A 24,097-nucleotide genomic window follows, 5' to 3' on the forward strand; every position below is an offset into this window, starting at 1 on the left:
CATGAGTAGAAACTGCAGGCGGTGAGTGAAACTGCAAGAAATGTCTGTGTTTTGTTGGCAAGTGGATATAATGTAAATAACACGAACGTGTATTGAATTGAAATTATCCAGGGATAATACCATGATGTATCACTCACTCAATCATTCACTCACTCACTCATTCACACACACTTACTCACTCACTCATTTAAACACATACTCACTCACTCATTTAAACACATACACACACACTCACTCACTCACTCACTCACTCACTCACTTAATCACTCACTCACACACACACAATCAATCACACACTCACTCACTCACTCACACAGACACACACACACACACACACACACACACACTCACTCGCTCTCTCACACACACACACACACACTTACACACTCACTCAATTCAATTCAATTCAATTCAATTCAATTCAATTCAATTCAATTCAATTCAATTGTGCTTTATTGGCATGACATACATGGGTACATATTGCCAAAGCATTTCATAAAGCAAAACAGAAACATACATCAAACATATTCACATTTATATTTATATATACACATAATAAGCAATACATATATTATTAATCAGGATTTGTTCACTCAGTACATCTCAATTTGTGGCACTCACTCACTCACTCATTTACTCACTCATTCACTCACTCACTCACTCACACACTCACTCACACATTCACTCACTCACTCACTCACACACTCACTCACACATTCACTCACTCACTCATTCACTCCCTCACTCACTCATTCACTCAGGGATAATGTGTTGCATTTGCCCATACAGTGAGTCTCTTAGGGCGGTGTATTTATCACAGTGGAGGAGGAAGTGTGCCTCTGTCTCCACTGCTCCTGATCTACACTCTCTACAGATACGCTCTTCTGTGGGCAGTCATGTCTTCTTATGCCGCCCTCTTTCTATGGCCAGCGTGTGGTCACTCAGCCTGTACTTCGTTAATAACGCTCTGTGTGTTGTGTTTCTGACTGAGATGAGATAGTTAGCCAGACTGTACTCTCTGTTTAGTCCCATAAACTCACTCACTCATTCACTCACTCACTGAATCACTCACTCACACATTCACTCACTCACACATTCACTCACTCACTCATTTACTCACTCACTCACTCACTCACTCACTCACACATTTACATACTCACTCACTCACACATTCACTCACTCATTCAGTCACTCACTCACACATTCACTCACTCACTCACTCACTCACTCATTCACTCACTCACTCACACACACACACTCACTCACTCACTCACTCACTCATTCACTCACTCACTCACTCACTCACTCACTCACACATTCCCTCACTCACTCATTCACTCACTCACTCACACATTCACTCACTCACTCACACATTCACTCACTGACTCACTCACTCACACATTCACTCACTCACTCACACACTCACTCACTCACTCACACATTCACTCACTCACTCACTCACACATTCACTCACTCACTCACTCACACATTCACACACTCACTCACTTACTCACTCACACACTCACTCACTCACTCACTCACTCACCCATTCATTCACTCACTCACTCACTCACTCACTCACTCACTCACTCACTCACTCACTCACTCACTCAGACATTTACTCACTCACTCATTCACTCACTCACTCATTCACTCACTCATTCACTCACTCACTCACTCACTCACTCATTCACTCACTCATTCACTCACTCACTCACTCACCCACTTACTCACTCATTAACTCACTCACTCACTCACTCACTCACTCACTCACTCACTCACTCACTCACACACTCACTCACTCTTTCCAAATTATAATATCAGTGTAATGATTTGTTATGTGATTAACATCTTACTGAAATCCTAATGGAAGCCACAAGGATCCAACCGGATAAAGTAAAATTCATGTTACTAAATGTATTTGTTGTTGGTAAAGACATAGAGATGACATTTTAGAAATGTTCCCCAGAGATTACCATTACATTTCAAATATCTACATTGTAGCACCCCGTTTCTATTTTTCGGTCTGTTCCTGTTGTCATGTCTGACATTTATCATCTTTTTATGGCTTAGCTATTTGATAAAAAAGGAGGGGGAGGTGTGGGAGATGGGCTGATGCTGGCAGTAGAAACACCTTGTGTTTGGTTGACTTAAAGCTACCATTAAGACTTTATTGATTCCTTTATCCAACTGAGCTATTATAGCTCTCTCCTCTTCTCTCCCGCTATAGTATAAACAGGAAAACCTCTGAGCTAATGTTTTCTCCTCTGGTTGTCCCATTCCATGCAGAGGCCTTGCCCTGCTTCACTCAAGAGGAAGGAGAGAGAGAAAGAAAGAGAGTGCTTCAGATGGAACAGATATGTGGGTGGATGGAGGCTGGGAAATCGGCAGGGGAGGGCGTCCCTGGAATCTGATCCCCCTAGTATCTCTCCCTCTCTTCTGCTTTCTGCCCTGTTTGGAAATTTGACTTTTCCCCAAGTCCCCAGGCAGAAGGCAAGTAAGGAAAAAAGAGAGAGAGGGGGAAAGGAGTTGTGGTCAGGGAAAAAGGACCAGTTCTCACAGGGGTTTGACTTTGCAGTCAGGGGTAGTGAGGCTAGGAAAGTGAGAGATGGATGAAAGAAGGGATGGAGTGGCCATAGATGAGAAGAGAGGAAGAGACAGGGGAGGGGTGGGATGGACAGAGAGGTGAAGATAAACCGCCGATTGCAGATTATTACGGGACAAGAGAGGGCAGGCAAAGTGAGTGAGGGAGGGAGGCAGGAAGAACGTTAACTGTACAGTACAAGTTGAAAGTAGAGACAAAAGCACTTGATGCTGACTCTGAGGAAACAGATGAGGGAAAAGATGAGGGCGCTTGACTGACAGCATAACCCCCGAGGAGGAGGAGAGACGAGAAACCGCATTCTTCGGGACCACTCCCAAGATGGATCACCGAACCTAATGGGCCGTTTGAAAGGTTTGACGGGGCCAAGAATTGAGAACTTCACTGGATTTGCACCTAGTTAAAGATGGATCCAACCAATCGGATTGGGGTATTTTCTACCAGTGCCACAGAAAGTACCTTGTAGCTTTTTTTTTGCTGGTTTGCACCAACCTGGCGTAACACGCAGGAGGCCGCTAAATAAACCAGGTTTCGAGATGCCACCTCAGTTCTTGTCGCAGTGACTGAGGCAGTGCCAGATGTTGATCCTGCATGGAACTACATTGAGTATTTCTTTAATGACTTCTGCATGGACTATAATTCATGTTTGAGGCACTAGGGTGCCCATTAGTCTCAAATTTCTCTGTCAACATCAACAAAATCCGGATTTAAGAGCCACTTAGGACTTGAAATATGATCGTTTTAACAGCAAAATTAGCTCAGCGTGTCCATTGCTTCAAAGCCGCAATTCCACTTTGTACTCGTCTGGATCTGTTGAATGAATCTCCGTTCCCTTGCGCCTCTTGCTTTACATCGAAACGTACACATTTGGCTCAACAATCCTGAATTTTGCAGCATCTCCGCAGCACTTCATCACAACAGGGTTTAAATGGCTCTTGTCTGTTGTTGACACTTGCAAAAACATTTGCGTCCCAGGATGGATTTTACACATCTGGACTGTGTACAAGAACCGCAATCCAGCTCTTTATTTATGCGACGGGGCTTTCAAGAAAAAATGACCTAACATGGAAAGACTGACTTCTCCTCTCATCTCCAAAATAAGTGTAACTAGACCGGGCGCTTTTTCCCATGCACACTTCTAGCTTGACGTTCTGCCAAAAATATCCCCCGATTTTCCTTTTAAATATTCTTCTGAGGAACTAATGAAATGAATCTTTCCTTTTGAGACACCCTGCATCTGGCGCCATGCTATATCGGCCAGTTGGTTTTGTCCCGTGTTACTTCACAGATTAATACTTTCAGTTCAAGCGGTTCTGTTCTTGTGCCAAGAGTCGTAACTCATCGCAGCCATGGGTATTCAGGGAATGGAGCTGTTTGCTATCGGGGTGGTCATCATTCTGTTCGTGGCTGTTCTCAAACAGTTCGGCATTCTGGAGCCCATGTCGCTGGAAGGTAAGGAGCATTCTAGAACTGAGGTCCTCCCCTTCGCTGTCATGATTTGCTCGACCAATGAGGCCTGTGGGGCCGGGGTTGCATCAGGTACACCCCGATGATAGCGATAACAAATATGACCATTCTTTTCTAGTAACGTTGTAATGTTTTTGTTACGGTGAAGGAAAGTATTGCACTCTCAAAGTACTTTAGGATGCAATAATAGATCATTCCTGTTGAGTTGTCAAGGTCATTGGGTTTAGGCATTTATTGTTCGCTCTACTGTAGGCAAATATAAACTCGACACATTCTTGTTACACCATGTGTTTCAATGGGACTACAGCACTAGGTGGAAACAAAATTGTCCTTAGAAATGTGTTAAAATCTAACAAAACCTTTGGGATAAATTCATAGTTATTTTTTAATGAATCATAATTGACTTATGTTATTTGCTTAATATAAATTCTAATTATATTATTGTATCTATAAAAACAACTGAAGGCCACGTCTTCATTTAAGGCCCTGTTCCATATGCCCCCTGAAACACTCGCAGTTCCTACAGGTCCAGACACTACAATGTCGCTTTGACTGTCAGGAAGGAAGTCTGCTGCGGAGCTCACTTTGCTCATCGAGGGCGCATATCAACCGCAAAGGGGGCGCTCTCTTCTGACACCTAAAATGACAAATGGGATACCCTATGGTCTTGTGTGCTAGTTATATGACTTGGAAAAACTGTAAAATTTCAAACTAAAATCTCGTAATGTTCATGGACTTGTATGTGCTAATAACAAATAGCTGATAGTTTGGATGTGTCTTATTAATGACACATTTTAGGATACTTTTGCTTTTCGCTGTTTAGGTTTATGATGTGCGAGTGTGTTTTCATATTTACAACATACTCAAAGACTTACTTAGACTGTTATATTGGTTTAATACATACTGCTCTCTCTCTCTCTCTCTCTCTCTCTCTCTCCTCACACACATATACACACACACACACACACACACACACACACACACACACACACACACACACACACACACGCACACACACACACACACACACACACACACACACACACACACACACAATCTCTCTCTCTCTCTCTCTCTCTCTCTCTCTCTCTGAATCAAAACCCGGTCTAACATTACCCTTCATTCATTATGCATGCTGTATCGAACAGGCTTTCTTTACGGCTGCCTAAAAATGGGTCCGTTGGTCTCTGGTCTTGAAGGGCACTGTCCATTTCCCTCTCACCCTTCGCTTCATCGCAAGATCAGATCCGCTCAATAATTTCTAAAAGTGCATATCAGAGTCGACACCTTCATATAGATTCACTTCCTCTGGAATCGCAAAATTTGAGATTGGCGATCATTTTAGTTTCTCCACTGTTTTCCAAATGTCTTCTGTTGTCTGGTGGACGTGCTCTGTGTCCTGTCACACCTTTGTTGTCAAGTCAAGTCAACTTTATTTATATAGCGCTTTTACAATGATGATTGTTTCAAACCAGCTTCACAGTGTTAAACAGGACAATATTGTAACAAAATTTGATTCAGCTTTACAGTCCTTCTGGAGAAAATGGTGATGTTATCAGCTTATTTCAATAATCATATGTGCTCGATGTGGGTGGATCAGTAATATAGTTAATACAGTTAATTTAGTAATTCATTTGGATGTTTAGTTGAAAACTTAGGTCAAAATTTTGGTGTCCCCAACTAAGCAAGCCAAGCCAAAGGCAACAGTGGCAAGAAACCAAAACTCCTTCAGGGCACGGCAAGACAAATTCAAGTTGTCTTTAATTTCTTCAAACTATCAAGATATAAAGAGTAATGTGAAGATTAGTACTATGTGCAATGTCTAGCATCTGTGTGTATTATGTTATCATTCATATTACTGCCTGCTTAATCTGTTGCTACAGTTGTTTATTTTTGATCGATATTCTTAAATGGTCTTGACATTTGTGTCTCTTCTATTAGACTTTCAGGAACAGAAGTAACTGGTCACTTATTGACAAGCATCAGTCTAAAATGTATTTATAATGGTGCACTCAGTACTCATGTCATTGCATTGCAAATTAAATCAACAGCATTACTGAAATGTGCTTTTGAATTGCACTTTTGATTAAAATAATGAACATTCATATGAGAACAATTATCAGTATCCTAAACTAGATACATACATATTTTTTTGCAATTATTGTGTAGTTTAAGCTGGTTTGGTATAGTCTTTTCTTTTGACTGAACTGGTTTGCTTATTTTAGCAACTGGTCAGCTGTCAAGCTGGGAAATCAGCGTAGACCAGATAAAACTGAGACCAGCGAACAGGTTTAGGCTGATTTATGCCTAATATACAGCATAGGCACTAGTAAGGTCAAATATATTTGTCCAATGGCACAACATGTCGCCTGTTGTTATAGACAGTAATGCAAATAAACAGTTCATCATATAGCTGGAAGTGTCTGAGTGCCCTCATGTAATCTACACATAAATCTTCATCCACTATTGGCCCTTGAGCCAGACCACCTAACAGATCAGCAGGAGACTATTTTTAGCTCAGTGGCTTCAGTTACTACAGCTCTGACTATTCCTGTGCGCCGTGTTTCAGGAGGGTGACGTTTATTTTGGGTTTCTGATTGTGTGAATCTAATATGTAATCAGAGACGGTGAAGCATTACTTGTGAAGAAAAGCGTGCGTATTGATCAATATGTTCCGGCTCTGTTGCATGAGAGGAATTTGATCTGTCAACTTTTATTCATCCAACTTCAGTTCATAGTTATTGTCTAGTGTGGTGCACCGCAGATGTGAAGCGCCAACCACCAGAGGGCGCTGTTTCTTTACATGACCTGGAGGAATGTCTCAACTTTTCTGGAAATGGGGTTTAGTATTAGCTTGCGGCTATATTTATTATTACAAATACTATATTGGATTAGCTTTATTTTATTTGTCATGCTCTCAAAAGATATTTTGGTTTTCACAGTGTTGCGAGCCCTTCTGGTTAGAAAGACCCATATAACACAGTTAATGACATCACTTAAAGGGCTAAGTTTAAGACCCTTCTGGACTATAGTTGCACTCTAATGGTAAAGATTCGTTTACTTTGACCTCTAAAATACATTACCGTTCATTAACTTAAAGAACTGAAAACTTTAGAAGCTGTACTTTTCAATTCCCAGCATGCAACAGCCTTCACTGTCTCGGTTAACTATAGACTTAATATTCCGGGTATAAGTAACCCACTTCTAGCCAAAATAACCTTGAGTTTTGTTAAATGCCGTTTTTGCCAAAATAACTTACGAGATATGTAGGCTATTCCATCAACAGTGGAAAAGTCATCAGTTATTACAATGTGTTTGGTTAAATTTCTTCTAAATGTTCTTAGAAGAACAATGCGTTGCTGACAAGCCTATTCTAGGGCTATGGATAAACGTCTATTTATTTTTGAGTTTTGACTTGTTTTAGTCTAGATGTCAGGGCTGTATTTTGTCGGCTATTATGGATCTTTTAAATGCAAAATTGCTTCCTGGTTTCCCTCTGAAAATAGACATTTTCTTCACTGCTAAAGGTATTGGTTTTTGCAGTCATAAATCTGTTGTGCATTACAAAGTCTAAAAGATCACACATGGCAAGTGAGCAGTGAATAAGGCTGCCAGGAGGAGGATAAAAGAAGAAGAATCTCTGTAGATCACTGTCGTATCACAAAGGCTGAAATACAGAGAGAACAATTAGTCGTGGGAAACTGGTTCATAAGGCAAGGGAAGCAGGATTGAGGGCACCTTGTGCATCTATTCCAATAACTTCAAATATTAAAGAAAAGATGACCTTTTATGGATTATTATAATTATTATAGATATATGAGGACATATTATTGTCAACTTTCTTTAGTGTGTTATGTTGCTGTTTGAGCATGAAAAAGGTGCAAAGTTTACAAAGTCTATACCAAAGAGAGTTATTATATCAGTAAGCAATGCTTTTGATTTTGAACTCCCTGAAATGCCTTGACTGCAGCCTTGAGTTTTCTTCCAGGAATGTCAACGTACCAATCTTACTTATTTAAATAATTCCTTCCCAAGGAATGTGCAAAATAAAGGGATCAGGCCTGGTTTAGTTATGTTAGTAGTGTGTTAAAATTGTAATTGTTGTTATGAGCGCCGATAGCCTTGCGGTTAGCATGCCAACACATAGTGCAACTGCGGGTTAGATCTCTCCACCACATGCTTTCCTGCCAAAATCTCTACTGTCCTATCCAATAAAGGCCAAAAACATCTTAAAAGAAAACTTGGCTATAATAAGGGGCGTGACTTTTCTTTGAAGCAGTTGACCAATCACAACACTGAGCCAGTCCAGTCACATTGCGCATTTAAAGAATGGGCTTTAGAGTAACAGAAACTAAACATGGCTGGGTTTCCCTTATGACTACATAACTCACTGCTTAAGCAAAATAGTATGAATTGTTGTAGAAAGGCGTGTCAAAATGAGTTTTGGCGTGCATATAATATGCACAATATGGCGTATTAAGGGAGGTAGCATTGCTAATACAATGTTATATCAGATGTAAAATTATGTACAATTAGCCTAGAAATCTAGACGCACCCTAGCAGCAGCAAATTGAATCTGCCCGCAAGTGTCGTCTAGGAACTCTCAATACCCTTCTCAGCTGTATTCCCCTAACTCTGGACGGGCCAATCATATCGTGTATAGAGTCGGCGGGCGGGGCCATAATGACGACGTCCGAGTTGTGTTTGCGTGCTTATAGTAAACACAGAAACTGGCGAACGGCGGCGGTCTTCCGAATCAGCTTTGACTGCGATTCTGGAAGACTTGGAGTTCAGCTTTTCTCTGAGAAAAGAACAAAGAACGGCACTGAAGTCATTCTTAAAAAGGGAAGATGTGTTCGGAGTTTAGCCGACCCGGATGAATGTTTAATCTATCAACAAGCTCTGTTTCACCTTCGTTGCTCTGGTTGGTGGACTTTAAAACTTTATTAAAGGTCCCTTGGCATAACATTTTCATTTTATGAGGTTTTTCAACATTAATACGAGTTCCCGTAGCCTGAATATTGTCCCCAAGTTGCTAGACATTTTGATCGGTGTAAACCGAGTTCTGGCTGTCATTCTCTGCCTTTGAGAAACTGAGAGCTCAGAAGAGCTGATCCTGATTTCCCCTTTTATGACGTCATACCAGGAAAGGTTTCCTCCCCTTCCTCTGCTTTAACCACCCAGAGAATTAGTAGAGAATGGATTGGTTGAAATGGTTTATCAGTCGCGATGTCAGCAGCACAGGCTTTACCATATGGATTCGACAGCACCGCAAGAAACAGTGAGTAACAGTGTTCATTAATGCCTGATCTGGGATCAGTGATTTTTGATGTGTAGCTAATCATTCAAGTTTACACAGACTTTCTTTCTAAATCGTTTAATACTGTCAGTCCCACCGCTGGCAATCTTGATGCATCAGTGAATCAAGCCAGTGACTAAAACCATCAACTTCACATCGTTTCTGTTAGTAGCACGGAACAAATCTGTTATTTAAATGATTAAACTAAAGAGAGCGATCAAAGAACACTCTTTATAATGTTCGGATCCGTCAAACACACGCATATCTGCACACATATCACACTTGCCCAAACTGCCGTGAAGCTGCACAAGAGAAGCTCTTACTGTATTCATGTCGATGTCATGTTTGTTGTTAGTTAGGCAGAGGGATAATATCATAGACAGTAAAAGAAAAAGACACAGTGACCCCATAGACGTCAACGGCGAAAAGTTAAGTCAATTATAGAAGCACTCACTTCCTGATGGCTGAGCGTACTGTGCAGCCTCAGACTGAGCTTGACGAAGTAGATGTGACGTAAGCAACCTGTCTGACAGTTGCAGGTCTTCTAGTAGTTGTGGAAAGTGAAATCTGAATCACGTTGTTTAAATGTTTTGTCCCGTTGCTTTTCGCTCTCTATGGGCTTCTCTCCAATCGTCTCCCTTGACATTATCGGACTTTATGTCTCCACGTCGCCCCGACTGTCTGATAGACAGTAAAAGATTGCCTGCTTGGTCTCCTCCTGTCTATAAGGTAATTTCTCAACTGTGCGACAGTGCCATTGGTTATGACGTAATCGTTAGCCTATTTTTACAAAAACGTCTTCTACGGGGCGATAGTGTAAGATACAAGGTAATGGAGCCTTTTATGCATTGTTGTGTTTATCACTGTCAAAGTGACGCAAAAATGAATGGGAGTCAATGGGATGCTAACAGCAGGTGATGGCTTGGTTAGCAATGGCCACCCCTATGGGAGGTACGCTTTCCGGGTGTTAGATTACCCCTTGGCTAATATAAGTATATAAAAAATGCCTTTTATTTCTAAATTCTAAACAATATAAGTACACCTGCAGGAAAGATTATAAAATAATAATAAAAATCCATGCCATGGGACCTTTAAGAAAAGTTTCAGCCGATTGCCTTCCGTATTCAGTTTATAAAAAAAGTGTTGAAAGTGCCTCTGCAGTTCAAAGGCTTACGTAACCAGGTACGCTCGTCCGACGTCGTGTACGCATCTTGAACTCCGAGAAGGCAGTTTCAATACTTTTCCACAGTGATCAGCCAGAACTTTAATTCAGAAAGTTTTAAATTTGGATACTTTTCTCACACAAGTGCAATGATTTGCTTCAGAAGGCCTTTATTAACCTCCCAGAGCCATGTAAAGCATGTAATTTGAAGGACAGATGCATTTGTATGGACTTCAAAAGCAGACCAACAATCCCTGCCATTTTACAGCTTGGATTAGCCAGGTCTTTTTTAATAAAACTCAACTTTTATTTGTCTGAAAGAAGAATGTCATATACACCTAGGATGACTTGAGGGTAAATCATGGGCTAATTTTCATTTTTGGTTGAACTATCCCTTTAAAGGTATGATGAATTTAGAAATCAACTTTTCCTTGAGCTTTTGATATATAAAAGGTCATGGTAATAGAGTTTCAGAGCTGAAAACTTCCTTTTAGTCAAAGAAAAGCTTTTATAGACACCAGGCCCAGAAAACGTACAGAAAGTGTAATTCAGTAGCCCCGCCCACCGACTCATGGAGCTGTTCGGATCAATAGCCAGCAGCAATAAACATGTGCGAGAAGATAGCAAGATATCGTGGAAGAACGCAGTCACTGCATAAGCTTCCTTCGGATCATAATGTTAGGAATGTGTGATTTATTTTTAATGAAGTTCCAGCTCACGTGAGGAAGACCGTGTACGTGTGTTCGCGTCATTTGACTGCGGAATTGTTTTTAAACAAATCTCAAGTGCTGGATTTGCAGACATAATGTTGTGGCTTCTTATTGGATCCGATAGGAATTGTGCAACAAAATATGTGAATAAAACGTCTTTTTTCATATGTAGGCCTGGGGCTGTGTGTTTTCAAGACGGGCTACCAAAACGTACGCCTGTCGGCAGAAATTCTTTCTTGATCTGGGTGTGTGGTGGAGGGGGCGTGGTTTTGCGAGGTCTGTAGCGGGAGAGAGAGGAGCGGTGAGTAAGTATGTAAGTGCAGATGAATAACACCTGTGTCTAATTGCAGTAATTGGCGTGGAGAGACTGCATTTAATGCTGCCTTCACGTGCTATATCGGAAGTTTCCTACTTCCCACTTCTGAAGTTGTGATTACGAGCTTGTTGTGTTCAGGTGCTTTTGTTGTGGGAACGAATGGAGGACGCCAGGTGCATACTTTTGTGCGTCTTTGGAAAATGTTATTTTAACACTATAACCATTTCAGTCATTTCCAGGTCCCAGAAAATCATAGAATCACTGGCAAAAACATAGCAGCACAACACGAAAGCATATTGTTTATAATCACATTCCCAATAAAGGCATAATGTAGACAAGATAAGGCTGCTTAAAGACTAAAATGGCAATAGTTTTCAGACATACAAGATCCTATTGTATAGCTACTTTTACCACACTAGATAGTCAGCCTGCTCACTATTCTGGAAGGAGGGTCAACTAGATGCGTCAACTAGATTTTTGATGTGTTTAAAATACACAATATGCTTCAAATTATTATTAATTTATGTAAATGCGTAATACTTTCACGACAAAACAAGACAATGAAATTGTTGTGGGGAAAAAAAAACAAATAAAACACCTGCCACAGCAGAAATTCGTCTCCCATCTGCCATTTTTGACGGTTATGTCACCCATATCGGGAACTTGGGTATCAAAATTATTTCCAAACTTCCCAGTGGTAAACACGACATCAGAGGGCGTTCATGTGCAATTTTTACCTTGAAAACTCGTATTTACTATAATTCCGATAGCACGTGAAGGCAGCATAAGCTGCCGCGGAGAGAGAGTTGGAAGAGAGAGTTTGGACTGGGACTTCACGTCTGGCTGCCTGTCTGCCTGCCTGAGAAAGACGTGTGAAACTGAGTGATTAACCTGAAGCGATTTAAGACTGCAGTTGCCTTGATGCGCCCACGAATGCCTGTTCTGTTTGTATATAAAGTTTTGAGTAATAAAATTGTGAGTCCCAGTCACGCCGACCCCGCATTCTTTCTTCCCTCCACACTCACAGTCCACGAACCTAACTACAGGGCGCGCACGTGTGTGTGTGTGTGTGTGTGTGTGTGTGTGTGTGTGTGTGTGTGTGTGTGTGTGTGTGTGTGTGTGTGTGTGTGTGTGTGTGTGTGTGTGTGTGTGCAGGGGCGTGGGACTGGGGGGATAAAGGGTACTGAGTAACCAGGGCCCAAGGCAGGGAAGTCCGTTTTCTATACATACACATACATGGTACGGGGGCCCAGCAAGATGGTTTGTACCCAGGGCCCAAAATTTGGTGCTACGCCCCTGTGTGTGTGTGTGTGTGTGTGTGTGTGTGTGTGTGTGTGTGTGTGTGTGTGTGTGTGTGTGTGTGTGTGTGTGTGTGTGTGTGTGTTCGTTTGTGCTTATAACGACCGATCGTGCGGGCCATGTAATACAGAAATAATATTCCAAATCAATCACGAGTGGATGAGAAATAAATCATTGTGTTTGTTTGATAAAGACGCTTACGAGTCCTGTGATTAAGAGAATCATTGCAGTTGCCACTTTCAAAATAATCTCTCCCTCATGTGAACTGAACTGACAGGGGAGCTGAAGCTCATTATATATGCAAATCTTATCCAATCCCAGCCGTGGATGTTCACTTCCAAGTCTCCAATGCGGCACGGCCATCAAAACCCAGTGTTCAGAAGACAGCCTCAAAACCAGTGTAAAAAATAGCCTATTACTTATTAGTTATGATGTTTTTGAATGTAAAAACAGAACAAACGTCATTAGTTGACCTCAGACAACAGTATAAAAAAAGAAAACAAAGGCAGTTCATGATACATTTAAGAGCTGTAGTTCCAACAGTGTACATTTGTTTAGCTGTTTGCGAATGTTTGTTGGGACTTTGGTTTTTGGAAATGCAAAATCATTGGGATATTGGTGATGACGAATATTGGTAATATTGAAACTTGCGAACTTGCGACTGTAGTTAGCTATCATGCTAACAATTTACTTTTGGGAAACGCATCCCAGAGCGTTAGAGACAGAAAGAGAGGTGCTGCAACAGTGTAAAAATATGTGAACAATAATGTGGGGTTTGAACATTTAAAGGTCCTGTTCTTTGCGTGTTTTCGAAGCTTTGATTATGTTTACAGTGTGCAATATAACATGAGTTCATGTTTCGCGCGTAAAAAAACACAGTATTTTTCACACAATTTACTTATCTGTACAGCGCTGTTTCCTCTGTCCTAAAAACGGCCTGATGATTTCCTTGTTCTATGAAGTCCCTCCTTCAGAAACATGTAACGAGTTCTGATTGGGCCAGCGCTTCCTGTGTTGTGATTGGACAGCAGCTTAGCGCACTTTGCCCGGAAAGGTCCCACCTCTTACCATAACGGGGAGATGCAAGCGCTGAATGCGCGCTCTTCTCCACGTAGGAGAGCAACAAGACCACGCCCCCTTTTTTGCGTGTTCTTGTGGGCGGAGGGTTAGTCAACAAACGGTTCTAGTGACGTCATTACATCCCTGCACTTCCTGCTGTAGTCCAAACCGGCCGTTCGCTGTAGGCTTTGAAAGGGAACTTCTGTTAAATAAAATATCTCGCTTTGCATTGAACTTTGAGCTTTATAATTTTACAGGTATTATTTATGCTCTAACAGCAACATTACACACTAACTAAAGTTTGAAAGATGGAAGCTCGAAGAACGGGACCTTTAAGCAGCAAAGCAGGGTATACTATTCTATTAGACCTAAAATCAAGACTTTGGGTGTGTCTCAATCAGCTCCTAGTTCAGTAGTCAGGGCAATGATCAGGGAGTCGGCCCATTGACTTATGTCCTGATCAATGCCCTGACTAAACTAGGGAGCTGATTGAGACGCACGCTTTGTAAAAGGGCATATTAAATTATGTTCCACACTAAAAGATTTTTGTCAAGGAGCTTTGATTTGAAATATTTATGTACCACAAAATGTGATGATCTGCTGTGTTGTCTCATTTAAAGCATCGTTTTCATCATGTCAAAGTTCAAGATTCACGTTAGGGTTGTGTCTAAATCTAACTGGGACAAACTTGTCTCCAGAGTGGGAGTTTTCTCAATTCCCTCTGAAAATTGTGTCAGAGTGAACTTTTAAATAGACGTGAGAAGAATAGAGGCAAAGAAATAATGAGAGAGGAGAGTTACCAGCGTATATCTGGACTTCAGAGACACAAGGCTAAGACCAGATGACATCATAGGACACTTTTTGTTTCATCCATCGCTTTTTGGAAAAGTGGACCCGATGTTTACCGAAACAGGACACCGGCCCGTCTTTGTACCTCAAATATGTTATCGGCTTCACAGGATACTTATGATTCTTTCATGAAGCTTGTGGAATTAATAGTCTAAACAGGACTGAGAGTGAAGAACAAGTGTTGGAAGACGTGGAGTGAAAGAGTGTTGAGGGACAGAGTGTCAGGATGAGTGTGAGGTGGGAGACAGAGGGGTTACAGACCGTGGGCATCGTCTGCCTGGTCTTCATGTTTCTCAAGCTCATGCATCTGCTCGGACTTATAGATATAACTGAGACAGGTGAGAGAAAGAGAGAGTCACTAGCAAACATCATTTCAGGGGTTGGTTGAAAATGGAGCCTTTTGATATTGTTTATATGACCTAAAAGAATATTCTGGGTTAAACAGTCAATTTTGATTTATCTGATTAAAATATCTTAACTTCCTTAAAACAGAATCAGTTGAGAGATAGCATTGCATTTATTATTTCGAGACGTTATCTTGAATTCTTTCAATATATATTTTTTTTCCTTCTTCTTGTAATAATCACTCATTATTGTTAGATTGAAGTTTAAAACATCTGCAATGATATTTTAGTATTATTTATATACTATATAGAATTTATTAATATTTTGAATGAGCTTTTGCTATATATTTAGTTTTTAGTTTAATTTTAGTTTTTAAGTTTTAGTAATTGTATTATGTACTTTTGTCCTTTTTAGTTTTTTGTTTTTTAAATTCATGTTTAGCTTTTTTATTTATTTATTTTTATTTCATTTTTAGTACTTTAACGTTTTGAAGTTTTTAACATTTAATTATTTTATTTTATTTTATGTTAGTATTATTTTGATGAACAAACACTGTTTTGGTGTAATTACATTTATTTTAATATCTTTTGTTCCCTAAAGCGTCATTATTTGAAGCGGTATTTTCGTATTATGTATATACTTTATAGTATTTGTTAATATTTTGAATTAACTTTTTTTAAGGTTTAGTAATTGTATTATGTACTTGACTAGTATTTTTCTGTTTTGATATGTTTATATTTAGCTTTACTTTGTTTTTATTTCAGTTTAAGGATATTTTTATCTTATTTTATTTTATTTTATGTCAGCAGCATTATTTCAATTAAAAACAATTGAAATAGTTTTAGTTAACAATAACTGATTATTTAACATCGATTGTCTTCCTCCATCTTTTTTGTGTGATTATTGTCTGTTTTTGACTTCACTTTTTTTCTCTTTTTTCTCTCTCACTCTCTCTGACCCTTTCTGTCCTTCTCTTACCTCCCAATCTCACTTTTTGTCTGTTTTTGTAAAGACGGTGAGTGTAAGCATCGGCCAATTATTTTAGTTATCTATCTTTTTTTCTTTAGCTCTTTCTTCATTATGTGATTGATGAGTGTGCTAACACGTATCCAAACACTAGCAGAGCAGAGAAGACACAAACAGTTAAACCCGCCCATCATAACTGCTTTAGTGTAATAGAATGAGAACTCTCAAATTAAAGTCATTCACATTGACATTAGCAATCAATCACATTGAAAAAGAAAGTGCCACCCTGTCTATCAAACCTCCATCTCTTTCCTCTTCCTGCCTGTCTTTGACTTTTATGCTAACTCTTTTGCTTTCACTCTCCTTCCTCTTCTCTCTCTCTCCTCGTAACTACTGTCTCCCTCTTTAAAATGCTCTCTCGCCCCATCCCGTCCTGCATCCCATACACTCACCCCCTTCCCGACCCCTTCCCTCCTTTTCTCTCTGCTTTCTCCTTCTTCCTCTCTCTCTCTCTCTTTTGCTCTTTCTCTCCCATAGACAGCAGTGACAGTGACCTAGAGCTGTCCACGGTGAGACATCAGCCTGAGGGTCTGGAGCAGCTGCAGGCTCAGACCAAATTCACCAAGAAGGAGCTGCAGTCCCTTTATAGGGGCTTTAAAAACGTAAGTGTCTGTAAAGAAATAAGGGTTAAAGGTGAGATAGTTCAGCATTTATTGTATTCAGTCAGTGGTCAAACTATCAAGACAGTTACAATACAGGCATGTGATTAGATAAAGTCAAAAAAAAGAAGGAAACTATTCCGCCGGAACTAGACTGGTGTTCGACCGTTACCGGAAGCCAGTCTTCATAGTTTAAAAAGCTATAAACATGGATATTTTTCTTACAAAAACGCATTGCTTCACTTTAGAAAGCCTTTTTTAATCACTTGGAGACATTTAGATTGCTTTTAGGATGGATGGATGGATGAATGGATGGATGGATGGATGGATGGATGGATGGATGGATGGATGGATGGATGGATGGATGGATGGATGGATGGATGGACAGATGGACGGATGGACGGATGGATGGATGGATGGAAGACATATATAGGATGACTTAAGGGTGAGTCAATTATGGGATAATTTACATTTTTGGGTGAACTATACCCCTTTAAGGCTTCTCTTTGTTGATATTATGAATTTGGGAAAATGGTTGGCAAAAAAATTTCCAAATGCAACAATAAACAATGAAAATAAACACAGTGCTGTGTGTTGGCTTTACTCTGAAAAATGAAGTGCGTCAGACTATATATTTATAACTCAGTATAAATGTATAATTATAACCATTATAACCGTTGTGATTATAACCGGACTAAGCCATGTCACATTCTCAAAACCATTGAGAAAAAAATCATCAAAGTTACTGGGCAACTGCGAACAGTCTCAACAGTGAATTTTACTCACATTTGGCACTTTGACCATGGCTAACTGTCCCACAGATGGCGCTGCGAACTCGTAAAGCACCGTCTGAAGCAATCCATGCATGAAATAAATGTATTAGAAAACGTAACATTTTGCTGTTTATTTAGTAATTGTCTAAGGGCATTTCACAATTTTAATCATAATACAGTAACCATTACAAAAGTAGCATTTAAAGCAGCACTTGGAAACTTTTGCTCTCGGGGTCCCCGTACAGTTGGGAAAAAATAATGTCCTCAACTACTGTCTTAAGCTGTCATCCTACAACAGGGGATGCCATCGCGCGTGCATTTGTTGACATGGCAACCCTGATAGCCCTGAACTAGTGATGCGCGGGTCGTCTCATAACCCGCGGACCCCGTATGTCTATTTAATGGTCGCGGGTGCGGGACGGGTTGTAAAAATATATACAGTGGTGCGGGGCCGGCCAAATAACTTCATAAAAGCGTCCCCGCGGGTTGGTGCAGCACTAACAGTTACCCTGAACACAGCAGGAGGAGTTCACGTGCAGGTGTTCTTCTGGCGGCGCGTGTGAAATTTCTTCATCTCAGGTACAGTCAGTGGCATGTTTCAGCATGTCATATGAATATCATTTCATGGGTTTTATTTTTTTCAAACGCCAAATAATCACGATGCTCACGTTTACAAGCCAGCGTCATTATAGTAGTCTATTGGTTACCGTTTTACAGAATCTATATGATACTTCAATTCAATGTTTGAGTGGTAGCTCACCGTAACAAGCAGGACAGCATCGGTCAGGCACGCCTCCTTCAGCTCACGCCAACGAGCAAACGCTGGTCCAATGTTGATCCTCGTCCTGCCTTTAATCCCATCACTTTTTCGTTTCCTCTTATTGCTTTCCTCCAACAAAACCTTTTCTTTCTTATTTGTCTCTGCTGCTTCGGACATGACTATATTATCCGACGAACAAAGTTGGGCTCGCACGTCCGAATTTAAGGAAGTGTGGGTGTTGGTGGGAGTGACGTATATGCCATAAAGCAGTCGAATTTTGTAGTTCTTTTTGTTCTCGGGTTACTACCTGAAACCCGAAGTTTAAAAGTATGATTAAAAACGATACAGACCCCATCAGGCTATGGCAGACGTGTCATTTAACCTATTGTAAGTCGATTTATCATCACAAGAGTCTTGAAAATATATTATGAAGGTTGAAAAGTTACCTAGTGCTGCTTTAAAAAAAACATTAGATGAACGTCCAACTTAAACATTACTAAAAACAATTTCATGAACAACGCTAACATTTTGAGAACATTATTAAAGATATCAGATAACTCTGAGCAGATGTTCTATTAATGTTACTCGAAGAATGTTTGCTCATAGCTTTGGGAGAAGCTTGCCAGAACATTAACCAAAGTTTTAAGAACATTACTAAAGTTATTAGATAAATCTGAATGAATGTTCTGGAAGAATGTTTGCTCATAACTTTAAGAAAACTTTGCCATAATGTTAGCCAAAGGACGTTCACTGTTCGGAAGAGTCCGGTGATATGAAAAAGGTGATGTGTTGAGCACGACATTTTAACAAAGCTCTAAGTTTAAAGATAAATGATTTCATTTTTGTCAGACTAACTCTGAACAGAATGCAAAAAAGAAGACATTTTTCACATTTAACCACTCAAATCACAAACACAATGCTAGGATGTTTGTGTTGGTTCGTTGTCTGTGTGTTATTATGGGGTTGTGAGGGTATTGCTATGTGTTCTAGAGTATTCTGGGTGGTTGCTAGGGCGTTGCTAGGTGGTTTTCTAATTGCAAATTCTAGTGTTCTGCCAGGGCTCTGCTAAGTAGTTTCTAGGGTATTCTGGGTGGTTGTTAGCCTGACAAGCCAGACCCACATCAAGATGTTTGGTCTGGAAACTCACTATAGACAGGGCTCAATCCGAGGGGCGGGATAAACAGTTGTCTTTCAAACTCCCTCTGCACGCGATAGGATAGCGGTACACCAACCAGAGCAACGAAGGTGAAGCAGAGCTAGTTGACCGTATCCGGTCAGCAAAACTCTGAACACATCTTCCTTTTTTAAGAATGACTTCAGTGCCATTCTTTGTTCTTTTCTCAGAGAAAAGCTCAACTCCTGTGTTTACTAGTAGCACGCAAACGCAACTCGGCCGTCATTATGTTAAGCCCGCAAACAGTATTATAATTAATTTTCCAAATCAGAGGCCTTGTTGGCAGAGGTTATATACACTAACGCCACACATTGATGCCTGGTTGGGCCAGACACAATTAAGGTGTTTAAATCCACCTTTTGCCGAATTCGCTCTACTCCCTTTTCGCATCACATATCAGATCAAAAGGCTTTTGTTTTCAATAAAAAAATGAAGCAAATATTTAAATCACGTGTCTAACGTGTGTTTAATAATAAAGTGTTTATCGTTTTAACTATACCTCTACTCCTAACCAATAAGCACTTTATTATTAAACACACATTAGACACTTTATCAGGGCTTTATTGTCCCAATAAGGCGGCATTAATTTAATAATTTTAATAAATATAATAATTTACACTTGGTTATTATTGCATACCATTTAATTTACAACAACACTAGTGCCTGCAAATAGTATCTGAGACCTATTTATAAGTATACATAGCATCTATATACTATTTAAACTTATTGCAAAGAAAATGTGGCCATTTTTACATAGAATGTATTGCTATTTTCACTTAGTGTAATTAGAATCTATTGCTACTTGCACTTAGATAGAATCTAGTGCTATAAACAGTGTAAGTAGCATATATTGCTATTTGCAAGCCGCTGCCTTTAAAAATGACACAGTTCACCTTTAAAGAAAATATTTGGAGTTGAAAATGTTGTTCTTTCTGTTTGCATAAGCAGATGTGTACAATATAGGGCAGAAAATGAGCACAATGCACTTATTTAAAGCCTTCATGAGCTGCCGATGTGGCACAGTGAGAATTAGCCCATTATCTGCTTAATTAGATGTTTAATTAGATGTGCCTCTCTTTCCATTTAAGGAGTGCCCAAGTGGTTTGGTTGATGAGGAAACTTTCAAGACCATCTACTCTCAGTTCTTTCCCCAAGGGGGTAAATACAAATGTTTTTCACTAAATCAGTAAATGTGTATATTGGGATTTACAGGAACTTAGATTGGGGACTAATCTGAAGTTTATACTGTTTATCTTGCTGATCTATTTTTTATTATCCCCTCAGATGCCACCACATATGCCCATTTCCTGTTTAATGCATTTGATCTTGACAGAAATGGCTCCATTCGTTTTGAGGTGAGAATTTCTTTACTCAAAGGGCCCTATCAATAAAACAGTGCAACGCAAATGTTTTTTGCTAGTTTCAACACGATGCAATTTTTACATCCTGCGCCACGTTTAAATAGCAAATGCACTCGCACATGTCTACTCGCCCATAGGTCTGAAACCGAGGTGTGTTCAGGCGCATTGTTGGCGTGTTGCTATTTTAAAGCAACTGAAATTGACTGTGCCATTGACCAACAAAAACCTGGTCTAAAATCAATATCCCAGTATTTTTCATGTTATTTAAAGAGTGTGTTAGTAATGTGCACCTAAAGGCATTTTTAAAAATAAAAAATAAAAGGATTCCTCTCCGGAGAAGCTCTCAGTCTTTCCGCTTGCAAATTCCACCATGTCAATAGCGAATCCGCCATGGTGTAAGTGCAACTGCTTTTTAAAGAGAATGGGAGATGAGACTCCGATTGGTTTATTTCACGTTAAGCCCAAAACACACCCATGACTCATTAAAGGGGTGGTTCTGTGTTTTTTTTCTAGGCTTGGTTGTGTTTATGTGGTGCAGTATAACATGTCTTAATACCTCTTTTTTTTTTTTTACGCCATTTTTTTTTCTATTTTACCATTATTCCACACCGCTGTCTCCACTGTCCTTTGAACGGTTCGTTTGCTTCCTGCTTCTATGAAGCCCATCCCTCCGAAAGATTGTTCTTAGATTGGTTAGATGGCCAAATGTAGTTTCATGTTTTTTTATTGGCTGAATTGCCAAGCACAGGAAACGCCACGGCCCTTACCATTACGGGCAGAAGTCACATCTGCGGTGACTAGCAAGGGTTTATGATGTCACCAACCCAGGAAGAAGCTTGTTGTAGTCCAAACCGTCCATTTTTGTAGGCAATAAACTGCCATAACTTTAAAATACAATATCTCTGTTTGCATTGAACTTTCAGCTCTTCTGTGCAGATACTGTGAACTTTCAGCTCTTCTGTGCAGATACTGTTTACAACATTACACACTAACAAAAGTTAGAAAAGTATAATCACATGCAACCCCCATCCCCCTTAAGATGTACAACCTTTCTGGACCATGCGCCTGATGCACCGGCCATTTTTCCGTTGTTAAACTAGCAAAATTGGATTCAGACATGCTTCGCCTGTGCCTTGTGCTTCAGACCATGCACTCAGATTGTTAAAACAGGGTTTTACACACAGTAACAAACAGTGTTTCTTTATTGCCCTCTATTTTAATTTCTTCATTGTCCACCCTGACTCGGCTGCTCTCGTTGGCAGGACTTTGTGATTGGTCTTTCTGTGTTGCTGAGAGGATCCGTCACTGAAAAGCTCAACTGGGCTTTTAACCTTTATGACATCAACAAGGATGGTTACATCACTAAAGAGGTGCTCACTAAACATTTATGCTGTAATGCTCCAGGGGTGCCATCACTGATAATTTTTTCAAGTGGACTCAAAGAGTAATGAGTGGCGTGCGTGCGTGCGTGTGTGCAGGAGATGCTGTTAATCATGAAGTCAATCTACGACATGATGGGCAGGTACACCTACCCCAGTGTGCGAGATGAAGCTCCATCCGAACATGTGGAAAAGTTCTTCCAGGTACCAATAACACACACATTTATAGGTCCTGTTCACACCTGGTGTTTGATATCAGTCTCTTCTGTTCACTTTTATCCACTTCTGTCCTAAATTCTTTGAGGGAAGGGTCTATGGGCGGGTAAATGTATGGGCTTTTTCAGATCATTCAATCCAATGGACAATCTAAGCATGCGCAATTTTTCAGATCATTCAATCCAATGGACAATCTAAGCATGCGCAATTTTTCAGATCATTCAATCCAATGGACAATCTAAGCATGCTCATTTTAAACATGAATATGCCCAGAGACGACTGTAAATATACAGAGAGCAGCAGCTTTCGTTTCTGCTCTGACAGCCGCAAGACTACACCGAATGCTGCGAGTGTGTGTTAGAAATCAGGAAACATTGTGCTTGGTACATTTTCTGTCTTCAAACCAAACATTTACACTACAAAAGAAATCCAGTCAAATGCATTTTTGACTGCCTCTGGAAGTGGTTAAAAGTGGACAAGTTCAAAACATTTTAGACCTCCGTTGACACCTGTATTTAGCGTCATCCACTTGAACTGAATGATTAAAATGCATCCTAATACCAAGTGTAAACAGGGCCTTAAATGTAGACTCTCAAAACACGCTTATTAACATTTATTTATTAATACAAGCATTATGTTAATACAAGCATTATGTTAATTAATAACAAGCAAATGTTAATTACAAGCATTAACATTTTCTACACTTTATAACTTTCTTATAGAAAATGGACAGAAATCGAGATGGAGTGGTCACTATTGAGGAGTTTATTGAGACCTGTCAGAAAGTAAGTTGATATTAGTATTTACCCACAAATTTTAAAGTGTAATATTTCTAAAATCAAGATTGACATGAATTGTTTGTTAAAACATTGTTTAAATTATCACATTACATTTGACATGAAAATTGTGTAAATAAAAAACCAGCGTTGGTTTAATGAGCTCTTTTAGTTCAATGTAAAATGTACGCGAAATGCTCGTAAAATGCTTCTTATGTAAATGACTGCATTGAAATGTTTTGCACCATGCTTTTCTTTGTAAATAATCACATTCAAATCAGTGCAAAAAAATCAATGCCAATAAGTCAATACATAAAATATTGCTTCTAATTCAATGTGAACATTTATGTGAACTAAAATATTTTTTCCGTATATCGTCACCATTGATTTCAATTTTAAAATGTTTGTACAAACCCAATTCCAAAATAGTTGGGACACTGTACAAATTGTGATGAAAAACCCAATGCGATAAGTGTCAAATTTCAGTATTTTATTTAGAATACAACATAGATGACATATCCAATGTTTAAACTGAGAAAATGATAAATGATAAAATTTTAAGGGAAAATTAAGTTGATTTTAAATTTCATGGCATCAACAACACAAAAAAGTTGGGATAAGGCCATGTTTACCAGTGTGGCATCCCCTCTTCTTTTTATCTGTCTGCAAACATCTGGGGACTGAGGAGTCAAGTATAGGAATAGGAATGTTTTCCCATTCTTGTCTAATACAGGCTTCTAGTTGCTCCACTGTCTTAGGTCTTCTTAGTCACATTTTTTCCATGGGTGAAAGTACCCGGACTCTTCTTCTGTGGAGCCATGGTGTTGTATTTGATGCAGTATGTGTTCTGGCATTGTCCTGTTGGAAAATGCAAGGTATTCCCTGAAAGAGACGTCTGGGTGAGAGCATATATTGTTCTACTTGA

The 24,097-nt window shown here is 39.7% G+C and overlaps 1 protein-coding gene across 4 annotated transcripts in view; it reads left to right on the top strand.

Moving 5' to 3' along the window:
• Window positions 1-24,097, top strand: part of kcnip3a (Kv channel interacting protein 3a, calsenilin) — a 97,377-nt gene that overhangs the window by 68,828 nt on the left and 4,452 nt on the right. The window contains exons 4-10 of one of the 4 annotated variants that reach the window (XM_067413397.1): window positions 16,121-16,129; window positions 16,612-16,736; window positions 20,529-20,598; window positions 20,725-20,795; window positions 22,064-22,171; window positions 22,280-22,384; window positions 23,119-23,181. In XM_067413397.1, the coding sequence (XP_067269498.1) occupies window positions 16,121-16,129; window positions 16,612-16,736; window positions 20,529-20,598; window positions 20,725-20,795; window positions 22,064-22,171; window positions 22,280-22,384; window positions 23,119-23,181 (551 nt within the window). Of the gene's footprint in view, window positions 1-3,864; window positions 4,055-14,571; window positions 15,102-16,120; window positions 16,130-16,611; window positions 16,737-20,528; window positions 20,599-20,724; window positions 20,796-22,063; window positions 22,172-22,279; window positions 22,385-23,118; window positions 23,182-24,097 lie in introns of those variants that run through there. The other 3 variants (XM_067413401.1, XM_067413400.1, XM_067413398.1) reach the window with 3 other exon arrangements.

This window comes from Pseudorasbora parva, chromosome 13 (genome assembly GCF_024679245.1).
Source record: "Pseudorasbora parva isolate DD20220531a chromosome 13, ASM2467924v1, whole genome shotgun sequence".
NCBI lineage: Eukaryota > Metazoa > Chordata > Actinopteri > Cypriniformes > Gobionidae > Pseudorasbora > Pseudorasbora parva.